The 17,317-nt window shown below is 35.5% G+C and overlaps 1 protein-coding gene across 1 annotated transcript; it reads right to left on the reverse strand.

Annotated features, from left to right (window-relative positions):
• Positions 1–235: 235 nt before the first annotated feature.
• On the reverse strand, positions 236–12,252 carry LOC113510234 (organic cation transporter protein-like). The gene is made up of 6 exons (XM_052894028.1): positions 12,008–12,252; positions 9,693–9,906; positions 6,876–7,131; positions 4,621–5,262; positions 2,157–2,338; positions 236–1,514 (listed from the first exon to the last, which is right to left on the reverse strand). The coding sequence occupies exons 1-6, from the start codon at positions 12,202–12,204 to the stop codon at positions 1,356–1,358; spliced, it is 1,650 nt and encodes a 549-aa protein (XP_052749988.1). The 5' UTR covers positions 12,205–12,252; the 3' UTR covers positions 236–1,355.
• Between the last annotated feature and the right edge of the window lie 5,065 nt (positions 12,253–17,317).

A 17,317-nucleotide genomic window follows, 5' to 3' on the forward strand; every position in this document is an offset into this window, starting at 1 on the left:
TATATATATATATATATATATATATATATATATATATATATATATATATTACCGTATTGGTCCTGACATAGAATAGCTTTTAGTGATTTTTGTATAGGGGACGCTGCTGCCCATCCCTCGCCTTCCCTTAGTCGCCTCTTACGACACCCACAAGAAAGGAAGGGGAGGCCCATTCTATGCCGGAAGCTACACGGCAACTCAAGGTAAATACTAGAGCTAAAATAAAACACCAAGAGTCACCCATACATTTAATAAAAATTTAAATAGAAACATTATAAATACTGTGTATTAAATGTTACAGTAGGATATAATTTTGATTAGGTAAATAAATACATATTTGGTAATTACTAATAAATACGTTTTATTTGACACATAATATAAATTAGCAGTCATTACACAATATTAATTGTAATTGTAGGTACAGTTTAATAAAATTATATGTGAAACTTAAAAAGCTTAATTTAAAAAACAATTTCACCTTTAATAGATTAGAAAATTAAAAAAAAAAAACTAATTAAAAAAACAAACATGCAAAAAAGACGGAAGTGATACAGTAAGAAAATAATAAATCATTTGAAAATGCTGCGTTTCACGCCAACCGAGTCGATGAATTTATTGATCGTTGTGATAATGACACATACATACTTACTTACTACACGAATGTAACAACAAGTAACATTTTTATAACAGTTTCTATGTGGTGGGATTGCGTATTTTGTGTCTTGTTTTAAACAAGCCACAAAATCAATGTCCAAACTTTGCAATAGAAATGGTGGACTTATGATGAACAGGATCATGGATAAAAGAGTCAAAATAATAAAAAGGATCTATATAAACACATTTAGCACTCTCTAAGAAGTCGGTTAAAAAATATTTGCATGCCGAAACAGACCGGCTATGAGGAGAAAGCAGACTTTAATATCATTGAAATAAGATTTATATTTACTTTTGCACTTATTTTATTACATGAGAATGTTTGAGAGTGATAAAAAAGTAAAATATAAAAATAAACCTTATTTCAATTATCTAAAACTTATTTTAAAACGCGATAAAGATCAGCGGGTCTACCATGAAATGAAATTCCGAAATGGAGTTTAACATTTCGTTCGTCATACATCCTATCAAAAAAGTCCAAAGGAACAATATTTTAACATTTTTAATATTTCCAAACGGCATGTATTATGTAATTTTAACATCAAATTTGTGTTTCGTTTGGCTCCGAAATTTCGGAAAATATTACATGGCCCTCTGATCTCCTCTTCGAGCCAGTCCGTGTGATCGGTCGCTTATTCTACGTACTAAATAATATTATATTATTAACTTAACATACAGATCTGAACGTTCAAAATACTAGTTTAGGGGTTAAGTTTATTTTTACCAATGTTGGAGGCCTCCTCCATGGTGTCTGGGAACTTGGAGCCATGGGTCTCTGGAGTGATGAATATCAAGCAACCAGATAGGAAAGCTAAGCTAGCAAACAGCAGGAAAGGTAGCTTATCCCATACTGCTGTGCCCTGGAAATGAATATTTGGTATTAATATGGAAGCAAAGGACGAAATGCAGACAGTATCAAAGCTCTAGATTTAGTTTTTGATAATGACTAGGAAATTTCGGAAATCTACATCTACACTAATATTATAAAGAGGAAAGATTTGAATTTTTGTGTATATATTTGTAATGAATAAACTAAAAAAAAACTACTTTGCCATTTTGTGAAGTCGTTTGCTTCGGTACCTTTGTCCCATTCGTGTTTCCACCGTGAAGCAGTTGTGTTTGCATGGCTGTGTTTCGGTTTGAAGGGTGGGATATGGCGTGAATTTACTGGGTACAGAGGAATAACATCTGAGTCCTCAGGAATGGCAACGCATGGGGGGTATCATGGGTGAAACAGTATACTCTGTTATGTCCATGGTACTGCTCATGTCTATAGGCGACGGTTACCCCTTTCTATCAGGTGGGCCGTCAGCTTGTTTGCCATTCTAAGTTGTATAAAAAAAATGGATAGTTATTTTTTTGCTGAATATAGCCACCCCCATAAGGGAGGTATTGCCAGTAATTACCACGTTTGGCAAGCGTTGATGTTTTAAGAGCAACTCTGCTGACTAAATCAAGTAATCAGATAAAATAAATTTTAACATTACATGTGGTGTACTTACCAAGGCGGGAGTTAGCGGTGCCAGTATGGAGCCGATCCTGCCCATCATGGAAGAGAACGCGAACAGGCTGTGGCGATACTTGGTGGGGTACAGCTCGGCGGTGTACACGTACACTGACGTCATCACCATCGCAATGCAGTACGTCCCGATCAAGTACAGCGCCAGCGATGCGGCATATTGCTCTGCAACAGCATTCTATTGTTGAAAAGCCTCTGGGAAACACAACATTCTGATATATATTTCAACCATTTTAGTTTATGTATTTATAATATATATTGTTTAGGGGGGAAAGGGATTGTTAGCCTGTTTGCTAGCAATATACCCTATCAGGTAAACCTCCACGTGGTTCCCCCTGGAAACTATTGTGGCTAATTCTTGTTGAATCCATCACGGTGGGCTAACTGACCTGCTTCATCCTCACCTATCATCTCTCACTGGTGCCCCGCCAGTGTACACCAATAGTGCAGGCGAGGTTATCATTCCATTATCATCCTATTATCATGCATATATTTTAGATCTGAAACACTTTTTTTTATAATATTATAATGAAAAGCAACGACTTGTTAGATAGATAGATAGATAATTTATTTACATTACTTACAGCACACAAATTACAATATAAAAAAAACATACACATAATACACAGTAAAAGAGACAAAAGAATAAAAATAAAAAAACACAAATAAAAAAAAAAAAACAAAATATATAAACTAACAATCTCCTTTCTTTCCCTTCCTTCATGCATGTGCATGAAGTGTAACACAAAATGGTCACAGCTCAGTTTATTAGGTCATGTGAGGGGTTAGGAACCAATCATTATCAATTACAAAAAGAAGTATTAAAATACAAAAATACATACAAAACATAAAATTTAGAACCGAATCTTCGAAGTCACTTAACAAGAAAAAAAAAACGCTCTTTATGATCTACATAGATATACAAGAAAAAAAAAATCCACTATCACCTAAATCTTATATAGGTAATTATTATTCTGTACCTATTTAATATAAAAAACATTCAACAAACAAAAGTTCAATATGAACAATGCAAGTAAACAACAATCAGGTGCAACAAAACAACAACAATGCGGATTTTATTACATGATGTCCTTTGAATTGATGAAATCATAGAGTAATTAATCATAAATATATCAATTTAGACATGTCTGTATAGATAGTGCGTTTAATTACACGATAACGGTACAAAGCCTAGACGATTGTATGTAAAAACCAGAATTAATAGATTTTGATAATGAATCTTATGTCTTAATAGATATTACAATGATAACTTAAGTCCTGGTGATATAGATTCCTTTCTTTCAAGGTTTTTTTTTTATACAACTTAGAATGGCAAACAAGCTGACGGCCCACCTGATGGAAAGTGGTAACCGTCGCCTATAGACATGAGCAGTACCATGGACATAACAGAGTATACTGTTTCGCCCATGATACCCCCCATGCGTTGGCATTCCTGAGGACTCAGGTGTTATTCCTCTGTACCCTGTAAATTCACGCCATATTCCACCCTTCAAACCGAAACACAGCAATGCAAACACAACTGCTTCACGGTTGAAACACGAAAGGTTGCCGTAACATTACTAATAGTTGCATCAGATATAAGTACTTTATTAAGGGTGTTGTTGCATTAGGTGGGGACAAAAACTGGTGTTGATATATTCGTATCATCGTATGTAATCAATATCACAGTTTTTTTAATGGGTGATAATGGAATGGCAACCCCGTCTGCGCTATCGGCTATATACGCTGGCGAGGCTACCAGTGACAGATGATAGGTAACGATGAAAGCAGGTCAGTTAGCCCATTGTGACGAATTCCACAAGAACTAACCACGATGGTTTCCAGGAGGAACCGCGTGGAGATTAACCCCATTACTAACAATCCCTTTCCCCCCTCAATATCGCAGTTAGACTAGACAACATCAAGTGCGGGCTGTTTCATTAAATAATTGCTTTCATTTATCAATGAACACATATTATATATATTTTTCATAGACATAAATGTATGTAAGTTTCTAATTTTTGTAAATTGTATAATTCTTACAAACAAGACTTCAAATAAAAGATATTAAATATTCTCAATGACGGACGTATGTTGACCAAATAGGCGACGTGTTGAAGAAGGACCAAATTAAAAGTACGCGTAACCGGCGAGCGTGTATGAAAAGATTGATGAATGTGGAGGAAGCGAAAGAGGTTTGTTTGAATCGAAGCATTTGGCGTTCCATTGTTTCTGCCTACCCTAATGGAAGACAGGCGTGACAGATATGTGTGTATGTATGTAAATATTCTCAATTCTACCGTATATTGTATTTTTGTGTAAGTATACATTATATGTCATAATTGCCATTTTTTAATCGATTTTAATGATTTCGTCATCTGATTGTCAGTGATTGCTGTTTTTGAAATATAGTATCTATTATTATGATGTCTAAGTGTCTAACTTACCGTCAGGCATAAAGATATATCCAATTTGACAGGCGGCACACACCCAGAAGGCAATAATCAGCACTGGCTTCCTTCCGATTATACCCATGAGTAGCACCGAGGTCCAATACCCTGGAATCTGTGCTGAAGACACCGCGACATAGTTCACGTATCTATTTCCAGTCATATTTACTGCGTTAATCGACAAGCCGTAGTAAATAAATGTGGTTGTGATCCACCAAACTGGCGACACCAAACACCTGATCAGAACTTGTTTGTGCCGGAATACCAGTACTATCAGCCATGGCTCATTCTCTTTCTGCAATTGTTCCAATTCTGCTTTCTTCTTCTCTTCCTCGTTTGTAGCTCGCAATGCTTCTAGTGACCGCTCAGACAGCTGCCTACGGTTCACCTTAGCGATTTCTTTCAGAACTCTCTCAGATTCTACATAACGACCTTTGCTCATGTACCACCGTACTGATTCTGTTATTATCCAGAAATATGATATGGTTAAGAGTTGTGGTATGTAAAGCACTAAGGTAAGATCCCTCCAATTAGGCACACCCCATGCAATAAGACCCAAGGTAATTTGACCAACAGAGAAAAACGTGTTCATAGTTGCGCCGGCGGCCACACGGAACCTAGGGCCCACGATCTCCATCACTGCAAAATTGCATGAATTTTTCACATTATTTATAATTATATACAAATTTCTAAAGAGAGTTGACGTCAGGCAGGCGGCTGGTCGTAAAACTATAAGCCAAATCCTTGTGTAATATGGATAAAACCATATTACGCCGACCACAAATAATAATTGGGATAAGGGTAGAAAGATGAATGATGTATAATTATAAACAAAGAAGTGTAATAATCCTGAATAAAATTAATTAATTCATGTAAATGATCAATTTCTTCCAGGATTGCGAATCACCAAAATGACGTCTGGTCCTAACACTGCAAAAACATCATCGGTTTATATAAAACTAAATATGTAAAGTAGAATACAGGCTATATTAAAATAGATAGTATTCGATCCTTCTAATAAAGGGACCGAATGAGAATGATGATGAATCTTTGAAAAATATTAATCATAGAGAGTAGGCATTGAATCCCATGAGAAATTTGAAGGCTAACCCTGAAACCGTTTTACATTTTCTCCTTATCTTTAGGTATGCTTGATAACTAGTCAATAAGTAGTATTAAGATTGAAATTAACGTAATTTGCATAATTTATGTTATCAAGTATTAATGCCTTTACCTATCTACTAATGTGCTTAGAATTTTATCGATTAATGATTAAAAAAATTATTGATATTTTAATTATCACTGTACAATACTGCAGGTATTTAATAAGCCAGCATTGTTTGTATTGTATCGTTTTGTATTACATGCTGAATCATTGTGCTCGATTTCCTGATTCACTGAGCCGAGTTACGCCGAAATAAAATTGAATTTTATATTTTTAAAAATTATATTCAACTTAGAATGGCAAACTAGCTGACGGCTGACTTGATGGAAAGTGGTAACCGTCGCCTATAGACATGAGCAGTACCATGGACAACAGAGTATACTGTTTCGCCCATGATACCCCCAATGCATTGCCATTCCTGAGGACTCAGGTGTTATTCCTCTGTACCCTGTAAATTCACGCCATATCCCATGCTTCAAACCGAAACACAGCCATGCAGACACAACTGCTTCACGGTAGAAACGCGAATGGGACAGAAATACCTATGCAATTGACTTTTGTACAAAGTCTCCCTCTGGTAAAATTTTTCTTTAATGTTTTTTTTTTTGTTATTTGGTTTAATAAATCTATATTTGTTAATTGTATTAGACTATTCCTCACTGTAAATCTTTTTTTTTATGATTGTACGATATCTTGTACAATTAGTAATAGCACAGATAATACACTATACTAGTTGTAATAGTCATATTTTTTATTGTTTTAAATAAATCACAAATTTGTAAACATGTTACTATCATATCCAGGGCCGTGCCTGACGGGCGTTCATTGCGTGCACCGCACGCAGGCGGCCGAAATTAAGAGGCGGCCAAATCGTTACAAGTTGTTTACTGGGCCGATTTCGGTTAACCAAAAACTGATTTTTTTCCCGGTTTGATGCCCTGTGTATAATAATAAACATTAAAAATTAAAGTAGTTTTTTTTAATGTTATCCTGGGGGCGGCCATACAGACTGGCACGCAGGCGGCCATATACCCAGGCACGGCCCTGATCATATCGAAGGTCAAGGATGTAATAAAATTAAACTTACATAATATATAAGCGCAAGAAAATCCAGCAGAACCCAAAGTAGCTTCAACAAATTCGGATATGACGAAGCCGGGGTAAGTACCAGCGAAGTATCTGACTACGCCCAGCCAGGCGGTGTTGAATGCGTTGAGAGCGAGCGCAGTGCGTCTGCCCCACCGGTCTGAGATGAATCCAGTAATGGGCAGGGCGGTGAGGGTGCCCACTGTACGTATAGATCCAATCAACGAGCGAAGCCATTCCTCGCAGCCAAGATCATACTGTGGGACAATATGGTATACTGTATTTACAATAGTATCAACTTTCAAAAACTAAGTTAAAATAAAAAGACAGGTGAATATAGCATAGCATATATATTAATGAAATCAAAATCGTTAGCATCCTTTTAAGGATCAGCGAAACTGATCATTTTTACCAAAGAAACATTGGTCGGAAAACGGCAAACAATTTTAAGCCTCTCATGCTAATGAGCTTGGGAGGCTATTGAATTAGTGAGTTAAGATGGAAGACTCCAAATCTTTTGTCATTTTTAATTTTCGATTTACGTAATATCCTAATATGTTCTATAGTTAACGATTGAGATTTCATCCTTTAGTAACCGATCGACGAAAGCTCCTAAAATTTATAGTTCTCAAAAATTCTTTGTTGATACAAATATTTTATGTAATACATTAAATTATTAGTACTTTAACTATACAAACTATTATATATTTTTGTTACAAACATATCTGACATTCTTTGTAGAAATGCCATCTTAATAAGCTAGAGTTATTTATCTAAGCAATAAGCAATATCTCTATAGCCCTATAAAGAAATCTGCTGAATTTTTTTTTTTAATTTATAACAAAACATTACCATTTATCTTATTTTTGTTATTACAGTAAAACCTCTTATCATTTCATTATCGCCCCTTGCCATACATGACCGCCTATAGTAGCAACCTAGCTAATATTGTCACCAAACCATAGGGAGACTTTGTACAAAAGTCGATTGCTTGGGTACCTCTGTCCTATTCGTGTTTCTACCGTGAAGCAGTTGTCTTTGCATGGCTGTGTTTCGGTTTGAAGGGTGGGATATGAATTTACAAGGTACAGAGGAATAACATCTGAGTCCTTAGGAATAGCAACGCATTGGGGGTATCATGAACGAAACAGTATACTCTGTTATGTCCATGGTACTGCTCACGTCTATAGGCGACGGTTATCACTTTCCACCAGGAGGGCCGTCAGCTTGTTTGCCATTCTAAGTTGTATAAAAAAAAACATATAAATTGTATCCAATATGTGTTTAAGAATTTTCTAACGTGTAGCATGAAATCTAATTTTAGAATCAAATTGTAAACTCGTAAGCATCTTTGGCACGGATTTTATTTATTATTTGGATGGCTTCGATCTGATCTTAGTTTCTGATCAGATCTGATTTATAATGATAGAATTAATTTCACTATAGATGGTATAAAGATCAAATAGTTTCTCTTTTTTTTCAATTAGCATCTAGCTGATCATTACCATTTTAACGTCTAGCTACTGGATATTTAAATGAACGAATGAATCTTTTTTTTTTAAATGATATCTTTATTGTCTCTCAAACCTTATCATTTGAAATGTCTTACGAGTATTGCTATTGTTTTCAATAATTACTTTTTTAATATGTTTTTAATGAGTTTATTCTGGCATTGGTATATTCGTTTAACACCAATTTAAACCAAACACCAAATTTATCTGTAACGTTTCACATTTAGTTGAAATATAAAAGAGAATTTTTAAAAATATACTTTAATGGGATGATTAATTACCTATATTATTTATATCTTTACTGGTAATAAAAATGATATCTCGAAACAATATAACGCAATTTTATAATTTACACAGTATCTAATACGATGTTTGGGGGGGGGGGAGGGATTATTAGTAATGAAGCTAGCAATGGGTGCTAGCGATATGCCCTATTAGGTCGACCTCCACGTGGTTCCCCCTGGAAACCATCGTGAACAATTCTTATTGAATTCGTCACGATGGGCCAAATGACCTGCTTTATTCTCACCTATCATCCTTCACTGATGCCCCGTCAGCGTATCTCGATAGCGCAGGCGGGGTTACCATTCCATTATCATCCATTAAAAAAAAAAATAAGATGTTTGTAAATATTATGATACTACGTACTTTTAAATCCAAGGTATAAGTATCCTGTGTCGTGTGTGTGTTAAATTAGGCTGTAACCCGCCCATATACTGATCCATTCTGACCTTTGCATGATTTACTCAATCACGCAAATATTAACACCATGAAACCCCCAGTATCCTAACTACTTAAACAGCGAGTTCCAGTATCTGTTTGTGTTTCGGTGAAACTCACGATCGTAACCTTGGTTCCAGTGATAATCTCCAACTATCTATCCACTCTCACCGTACTGGTTTCGCTTCAAATTCTTTTCTCCTACATTCTTCAGGACTCTGGAACGCGCTTCTTGATGCCATTAAGAGGCTACCGACTGAACCGTCTTTAAAAAAAAACGTTCATGCTCACTTTTTACTTTGTCCGAGCGTAAGTCCTTTATATTATTCTCAATTTCGTGTATAATATAGTATATATCATATATGTGTAAGTATATTTGTTATTCGTATATATTTATTCGTTTATATATGTAATTTTAGTATGTATGTATATCAATAATTAGTAGTACCGCATTCGAGTATTCTGACACTTCCCTATGGTTGACTGGGAGAGAATGCTTTTAGCATTAAGTCCGCCATGTACACATATTTGTACTAATGAATAAATAAAGTAACTGCGGTATTAATTATTAGGATATAAAAACTTACATCGTAAGCAACGGAGTGCGTGTTTTCGTACACTCGCTCCTCGCAGTCGAGCAGAGTGCTGGTGTCGAAGAGTTCAGCTGGACATGTGTCCACTGTAGCAACAGCTGACACGTTCCCATACCGCTGACAGCTAGAGGAAGTATCTGGAACAGCGTTCAGGATCCACGAAGGAGAGAACTCCGGCTCAGCTGCATCACACTCCGGTATCAAGCATCTGGAAGCAAATTATAAAACAATAATTAAATATTAGTATGCTATCGGCATAGAATAGGCCACCCCATCCTTTCCCGTGGGTGTCGTAAGAAGTGACTAAGAGAAGGCGAGGGATGGGCAGCAGTGTTCCTCTTAAAACATCTCTAAAGCTTGGCTGCGGTTGCCAATCCGCCTGCCAAGCATAGCAGCTACTGGTAAAACTCCCCAAGGGGGAGGCTTATGTTCAGCAGTGGACAGTTAAAGGCTGATATGGTGATGATAATGAATTAAATATTAAAATCAAAGAATTTTTACAATTAAATTTATGTTACCATCAGTTTTATCAAATAATCTTTATTAGACATTTGACAGAAAGAAGACACATAGTGCGGGATAATATTGTAAGGTGCATAGGTATATAAACCTTTAAATTCTATTAAATCAAACGTGACATTTGTTAAAAGTGACAATGACCGTACATTGTTTTATAGTCATCTATAAAAATGGTGACGTTAAGAGTTTTTTTTTTTGAATGAAAATGGTATTGTAACCCCGCCTGCGCTAACGGGATACGCTGGCGGAGCACCAGTGAAGGGTGATAGATGAGAATGAAAACAGGCCAGTTAGCCCATCATGATGAATTCATCTGGAATTAATCATGATAGTTTCCAGGGGGAACCGCGAGGAGGTCGACCTGGTTGGGTATATTGCTAGCAATGGGATTCTCAGTCTCCATAACTAACAATCCCTTTCCCCCCGACGTTAAGAGTTATACCTACTTAGTTCTGTTACCTCGATATACATATATGTAATAATATTTTCTTTTTTTGTTTTTATAGCAGAAAATATGACTAAAAATTCGGTCATCGATTTTGGAAACGCTATTTCACTAAACCTTTAAAATTATAATTTGATATCACATACAAATCTTTATTCTAAGGACAAATATGAATAAAATTTTTAATAAATTAATTTTAAAATTATTATAAATTTAATTTTTGATAATCTAGTTCGATGAAACAGTAATTTTAATAAACTATTAAAATATTAGATTAAAAGATACGAATAGAAAAATGGCATATGAAAATCGACCCCAATGTGTATTGGATTATGTATATATCTTCAAAGCGGAAGCTCACGTTACAACGCGAGAAAATCTGTGAATATATATGTATACTACATAAATTTTTAACATCCCAAATCTCTAATTTCTCTAACTTTTCATACAAAATTTATAAAATGAATGTTTTTAATTTTATTTATTCTTGTATAAAATAGAATTTGGGTCACTCTTGATAACAAAATTTATTGAACTTCCCGTCTTAAAGACTAGAATTAAAACTAGGTTTAAATATTAACAAAGATAAAAAAAAAAAAAACATTAATGAATTAAACTACAAGTTAGTTTTATCACAATTATTTTCAATAGTTGATATTCAGGAAATGTTTTTTTTTTTAATTACAAAAAATTCTATCTACATTCGTATTTAAAATTGAAACATTTAGGAATTTATTTTTATATTTTGTCTATAACATAGTTAAATACTTAACAAGTCTTTTAACTAATCAATATGGTATGTAAAATGTTAATGCTGTATTTAAATTTACAGTATAAATAATAATTACAGTAGCTGATGTTTACACAGATAAATATAATACATAGGGGGGAAAGGGATTGTTAGCAATGGAGTTCGACATTGCTAACAATATATAGGGCTATCAGGTCGACCTCCACGTGGTTCCCCCTGGAAACCATCGTGAACAATTCTCGTTGAATTCGTCATGATGGGCTAACTGACCTGCTTCATCCTCATCTATCATCCCTCACTGGTGCCCCGCCGGTGTATACCAATAGCGCGGGTGGGGTTACCATTCCATTACCACCCATTTAAAAGAAAAAAAAGGCGTCCAGAAGGCTGGCCTATACTTTGGTCAACGCATTTCCATAGCTATTCAGCGTGGAAATGCAGCAAGTCTCCTAGGTACCCTACCAGCTGGCAGTGATCTTAAGGAAATTTTTTATCTTTAACTATTTAAATTTATTCCATTAGAAACATTTATCTTATATTATTTGTTAATTACATGCTGTAAACAATCATAAAAAGAAAAAAAATAATACATACCTCGTGTTAATTCTAGAGGTAGTGAACACATATTCGTTAGCGCCCCAAGACGAGAATATCACCATAATGACGGCCAGGATAACGGTCTTAAGTTGGAATAATCCAAATTGGCCTAGTTCTTGAACCAGGATAGTATCCAAGTCCACCTTGGACTTTTTGCCTTCCACATCAGTCGGTATATTCTCAGTGTTGGACATTTTGATGTTTTGTTTATGTGCTTCCACGGCATCCACCGACCGTGTAATGAATTTTATTAATTTATTCATTTTTATAAAGCTTACAGATACTTGATAATATTCTAAAGACGTTGACGTCGAAAAATTTATCTTTATTATCATATATGATTGTAATACATCATTTAAATTATTTATTCACATGTCTATGTATGATACGTTGTCTATTTACATTATCTACTCATTGTTTAAAGTGCGTGTTACAAGTAGCTAATCAATCTATATGAATAAAAACTAAATAATAATAGCTTGTAAGCGAGACGCTTGATAATACCTGAATTAATACCGTGAATAATTTTTAGGAAAAAATATAAAATTTGGACAGTAAACAAGGAACGTTTACATTAGCTAATATAAAATAAACACATAATTTTTTCAAGTTCAGTTTTATTCAATTTAAAATGTCTGTAAACATTTGTTTACAGAGTCATCTCTCATGAAGTTGAAGTGAGAGATAAAGTTACTGTTTTTTTTTTTACCATTTTACGCCAGACTGCGTCAAAACTATACGTGGTTTTGACGCAATCTGGCGTAAAAAGACAGCTTCGTTCTTATATAGAATATGCGGGAGTGACAAAAGTATCCTGAACGTGTTTGGAAATTCTCGTGAGAATTCTTGCCGAGAGGACTAGAATTAAGTTGTCTCGTGAGGTTCCGGCATACAATAGGCCATGCCTTCCTTTTCCGAGTGTCGTAAGAAGCGACTAAGGGAGGGCGAGAGATGGGCAGCAGCGTCCCTCTTACAACATCTCTAAAACCTGACTGCGGTTGCCATCCCGCCTGCCAAGCGCGGCAACTACTGGCAAAACCACCCTAGGGGGAGGTTTATGTTTAGCAGTGAACAGTTAGAAGCTGATATTATGATAGTAATTAAATATTAACGTTATAGTCTTTAAGTACGCTTACTAACAAAAAATGGATTCAACTTGTTTGAAATAATTAATTTAATTGAATCATTGTAAACATCTTTTTGTCATTCGACAAAACATATCGCAAAAATTTATGTAAATTTAAAATAACTCGAATTTCTTCCAGAAAATGAAGGTACTTCTATGTAATAAAAAAAACAAGCTGACGGCCCACCTGATGAAAAGTGGTAACCGTCGCCTATAGACATGAGCAGTACTATGGACATAACAGAGTATACTGTTTCGCCCATGATACTCCCCATGCGTTGCCATTCCTGAGGACTCAGGTGTTATTCCTCTGTACCCAGTAAATTCACGCCATATCCCACCCTTCAAACCGAAACACAGTCATGCAAATACAACAGCTTCACGGTAGAAACACGAATGGGACAGAGGTACCCAAGCAATCGACTTTTGTACAAAGTCTCCCTCTGGTAATTTATATATTATTATTATATTAATTATTATTTTTAATCTATGTTTAATTTGTAATTTAAATTCAGTATCTCTTTTTATAATCGTAATCATGTAATCTTCATCGAGTGATTTATCATAATTTATTATTACATAGAACTTCCTATACAATTGACCACCAAAGCTACCATTATTCGACTACTGCATTACAATAGCGCTACATGGACGTAGGTATTAATAATGCAATAAATTGATAAAAAAAAATCTAATATTACACTAAATAATTCACAGCATTGATATCTGACCAATAGGTAATGCATACGCCAAAAACTGGACATATGCCAATAAGGCATATACTATACAAGATGGGTCTATCTTCGGACACACTGTGCAGACTGTGCGGGGAGAAATCGGAATCCATGGAACACTTGATGTGCAACTGCGATTCGTTGGCAAGCATGCGTATGGGTCTACTGGGAACAGCTTATCCAGAACCAGGGGACTACAGATATCTTAAACCGCGGGATATCGTTAGGGTAACACATAGGATCTATGAAATGATGGTATAAGGCAGGGGGAAGCACAAAAGATCCGTATGGGTCGACGTGCAACAACTTAGCTCACCCCATATGCGAAAATAAGTTTATTATAAATTAAATATTTATAATTATCTAATAAAATTATTAATATTACAAAATTGTAACTAATAGGAAAGAATAAGGGTTTGTTTGTTTGTCTATCTGTCTCTCTGTATGTTTTTTCTAGCATTACTCGAAAAGTGCTGCACCATAACTGAATGTGGTTTATCCAGATCCCAAAAATCTAATTTAAAAACTGGTGTATGTTTTATGTTGGTACGCCGTCTAGAAGTAATTCATTTAATCGGATTTCAGTTTCTAAATAAAATTTTATGTCTCGAATTGTACTAAGTCGCGGATAATGTAACTTTCTATAACTGAATGAATTTACAAAAAATGCCTAAGTATTTTTTGAATTTATCCATTACAAACAAAAAATCAAGTTGGTTAGACAAAATTTTGTTTTAGCATTAAGTCCGCCATGTACACATATTTGTACTAATGAATATTTTTTTATTTTTTTTATACTACTTAGAATGGCAAACAAGCTGACGGCCCACCTGATGGAAAGTGGTAACCGTCGCCTATAGACATGAGCAGTACCATGGACATAACAGAGTATACTGTTTCGCCCATGATACCCCCCATGCGTTGCCATTCCTGAAGACTTAAAATAAAATAAATACCACATACTCGTAGTATATGTTGATATACAGTCAACAGTTATACTTTTAAAAGTAGCTTTATGACAAAATTTTCTGTATATATATATATATATATATATATATATATATATATATATATATATATATATATATACATAATGATGCACAGCACCCCTCACGTGTCGCCACTTATTGGGATTAACGGATTATCCCTTTTCAATACTGACTCAAAAGGATTGCTACCTTACATTTCTGTGCATTGCGTTTTGGCTTAGAAAGATAAGATAGTATAATCACTAGATTACACTATCTTAATCTAGGTTACGATAAGGTCGATGTGGAATGATAGCGGATAAGATGGGATGATGACATTTTCAACTTCATCACATCATCATCATAACAATCAAGATAGCAAGGGGGGAAGGGATTGTTAGTAATGCGGACTATCAGCCCTATTGCTAGCAATACACCATATCAGGTCGCTCCCTGTGGTCCCCCCTGGAAACCATCGTGCTGAATTCCAGGAGTATTCATCACGATGGCCTGCCATTTCAGGGGTGAAAGGGATTGTTAGTAATGGAGACTGAAAATACCTTTGCTAGCAATATACCCAACCAGGTCGACCTCCTCGTGGTTCTCCCTGGAAACTATCATGGTTAATTCCTAATGAATTCATCATGATGGGCTAACTGGCCTGTTCTCATTCTCATCGATCACCCTTTACTGCTACTCCGCCAGCGTATCCCGTTAGCGCATGCAGAGTTACCATTCCATTTTCACCCATAAAAAAAAAATAACCTGCCATTTCATTCTCATCTATCATCCATCACTGGTGCCCCGCCAGCGTATACCGATAGCGCAGACGGGGGTTACCATTCCATTATCTTCCATTAAATAAAAACCTAGATAGCATCTTTTCATTAAAGTTAGTGCCGCCGGGAAATCATGTAGGTTAATTCCCTGTGAATTTGTCACAATGGGCCAACTGATCTAACGTTTGGAGGAAGTGTTAGTAATGCGGACTACCAGGCCCATTGCTAGCAATATACCCTGTCAAGTCGACCTGCACGTGATCGATCTGGAAACCATTGTACTGGATTCAACGTGATTCATCGCGATGGGCTAACTGACCTGCTTTTTCATCCCTCATTTATGCCCCACCATCGGTACCGTAACTCAGGCGTGGTTACCATTGTTTTAGCATTGACGCTGTCATGCACACTGGGAATTCAGTAGGGACGTGTACTAAACACAGGTCTCTCCCTGTGGGAGCAAGACTCAGTCCACTACCGTGAAGTCTGACAACTTGTGCCTATCTATTCCTATTATTCATTCAAGTTCTTGTCTTGCTCTTGTGCAGTATTCACGACATTGATGTAGTTTTATGACGCTTTCTTTTATCACCACACAGAGTAACATCATAGACTAAATATAAAAAACTTTATTCAAATATTGCTGGCAAAGCTGTCAGAACAGTAGTGGACTCGATAACAAATTGGATATAAATATATAATCAAAGTTCTCACTAGTATCTTGGTTATCAGAAACTAAAGAGAAAGTCCATATCGAAATCTCTTCAGTACTCTCCGATAATAAAGGTAGGGGAAAACGAACGCAAACCCAAACACAGATCTCTTAATAATTTCATTTAGGTGCTTATGAAGCTTTTTGTCAGGTATTCTATACGAGTAGCTTGTGGGTCAACTGTAATCAAAAAAACTTACAAATGCTCTTCGAGTCCAATATATCAATGCCTTCAGGGCACTGTTGGGGCAACCCCGTCACTGTTATGCTTCACACATGTTTGCATGAGAGCGTACGAGTGACTTTTACGCAATACAGCGCAAACGAATTATCTCGCTGTTGGGTAGGGTGCGTGTTAGCTCAAGCAGTGTCCTGAAGATAAGTCAATGCAAGAGTGTCATGACCGATCATTTACTAACATAGGTTAATTAAATTTATAACTACCAATATGGGCCTTATGTTGTCTAAATTAATTATTATTATTATTGCCTATTCATGAGAATTTACATCTTCAATTTCATGAAATTAGATATACTTTCCGAGGATTATGTTGATCTTTTGTATAATGTCTTTACTGACGTATTATATGCTACCAATGACACGGTAATAAGTATTTTTTATTTATTCTTTATCAAATAGTACTCATTAACGATTGACGCTTATAATCTAGTGGTTATTGCTTGTAGCCTTACTGTATTATATTATCTGTACTGACGATTATGATTAGATAAAAGCCATTAACTTAATCAATCATAGTGCAAATAAGCCCCTATAAAAGTTATATTATTGTTTTGTTTTATTCAAGTGGGATGGACTGACAACCTAACTGCTAATTATGATCTTAAGTTCTCCAGAACTTACCGCACAATCTTCCGATTTACAGCTTTAGGGAAGCCTAAAAGTAGTTCCATATTGATAAGTGAGAACAGATGTTGGCTAAGTACAGATTTAATACAAATATTCGTGTAATTAAAACATAAACTAGTCG

This window comes from Galleria mellonella, unplaced genomic scaffold (assembly GCF_026898425.1).
Source record: "Galleria mellonella isolate WM207_F2 unplaced genomic scaffold, CSIRO_AGI_GalMel_v1 utg1899, whole genome shotgun sequence".
NCBI lineage: Eukaryota > Metazoa > Arthropoda > Insecta > Lepidoptera > Pyralidae > Galleria > Galleria mellonella.

Excerpts from the sequence above, each read along its gene's own strand:
- LOC113510234 (XM_052894028.1), bottom strand. The coding sequence starts at position 12,204 with ATGTCCAACACTGAGAATATACCGACTGATGTGGAAGGCAAAAAGTCC. Across the intron at positions 9,907-12,007 it reads ACCTCTAGAATTAACACGAG|ATGCTTGATACCGGAGTGTG; the intron begins GTATGTATTATT and ends ATTTGCTTCCAG. Across the intron at positions 1,515-2,156 it reads CACCGCTAACTCCCGCCTTG|GGCACAGCAGTATGGGATAA; the intron begins GTAAGTACACCA and ends ATTCATTTCCAG.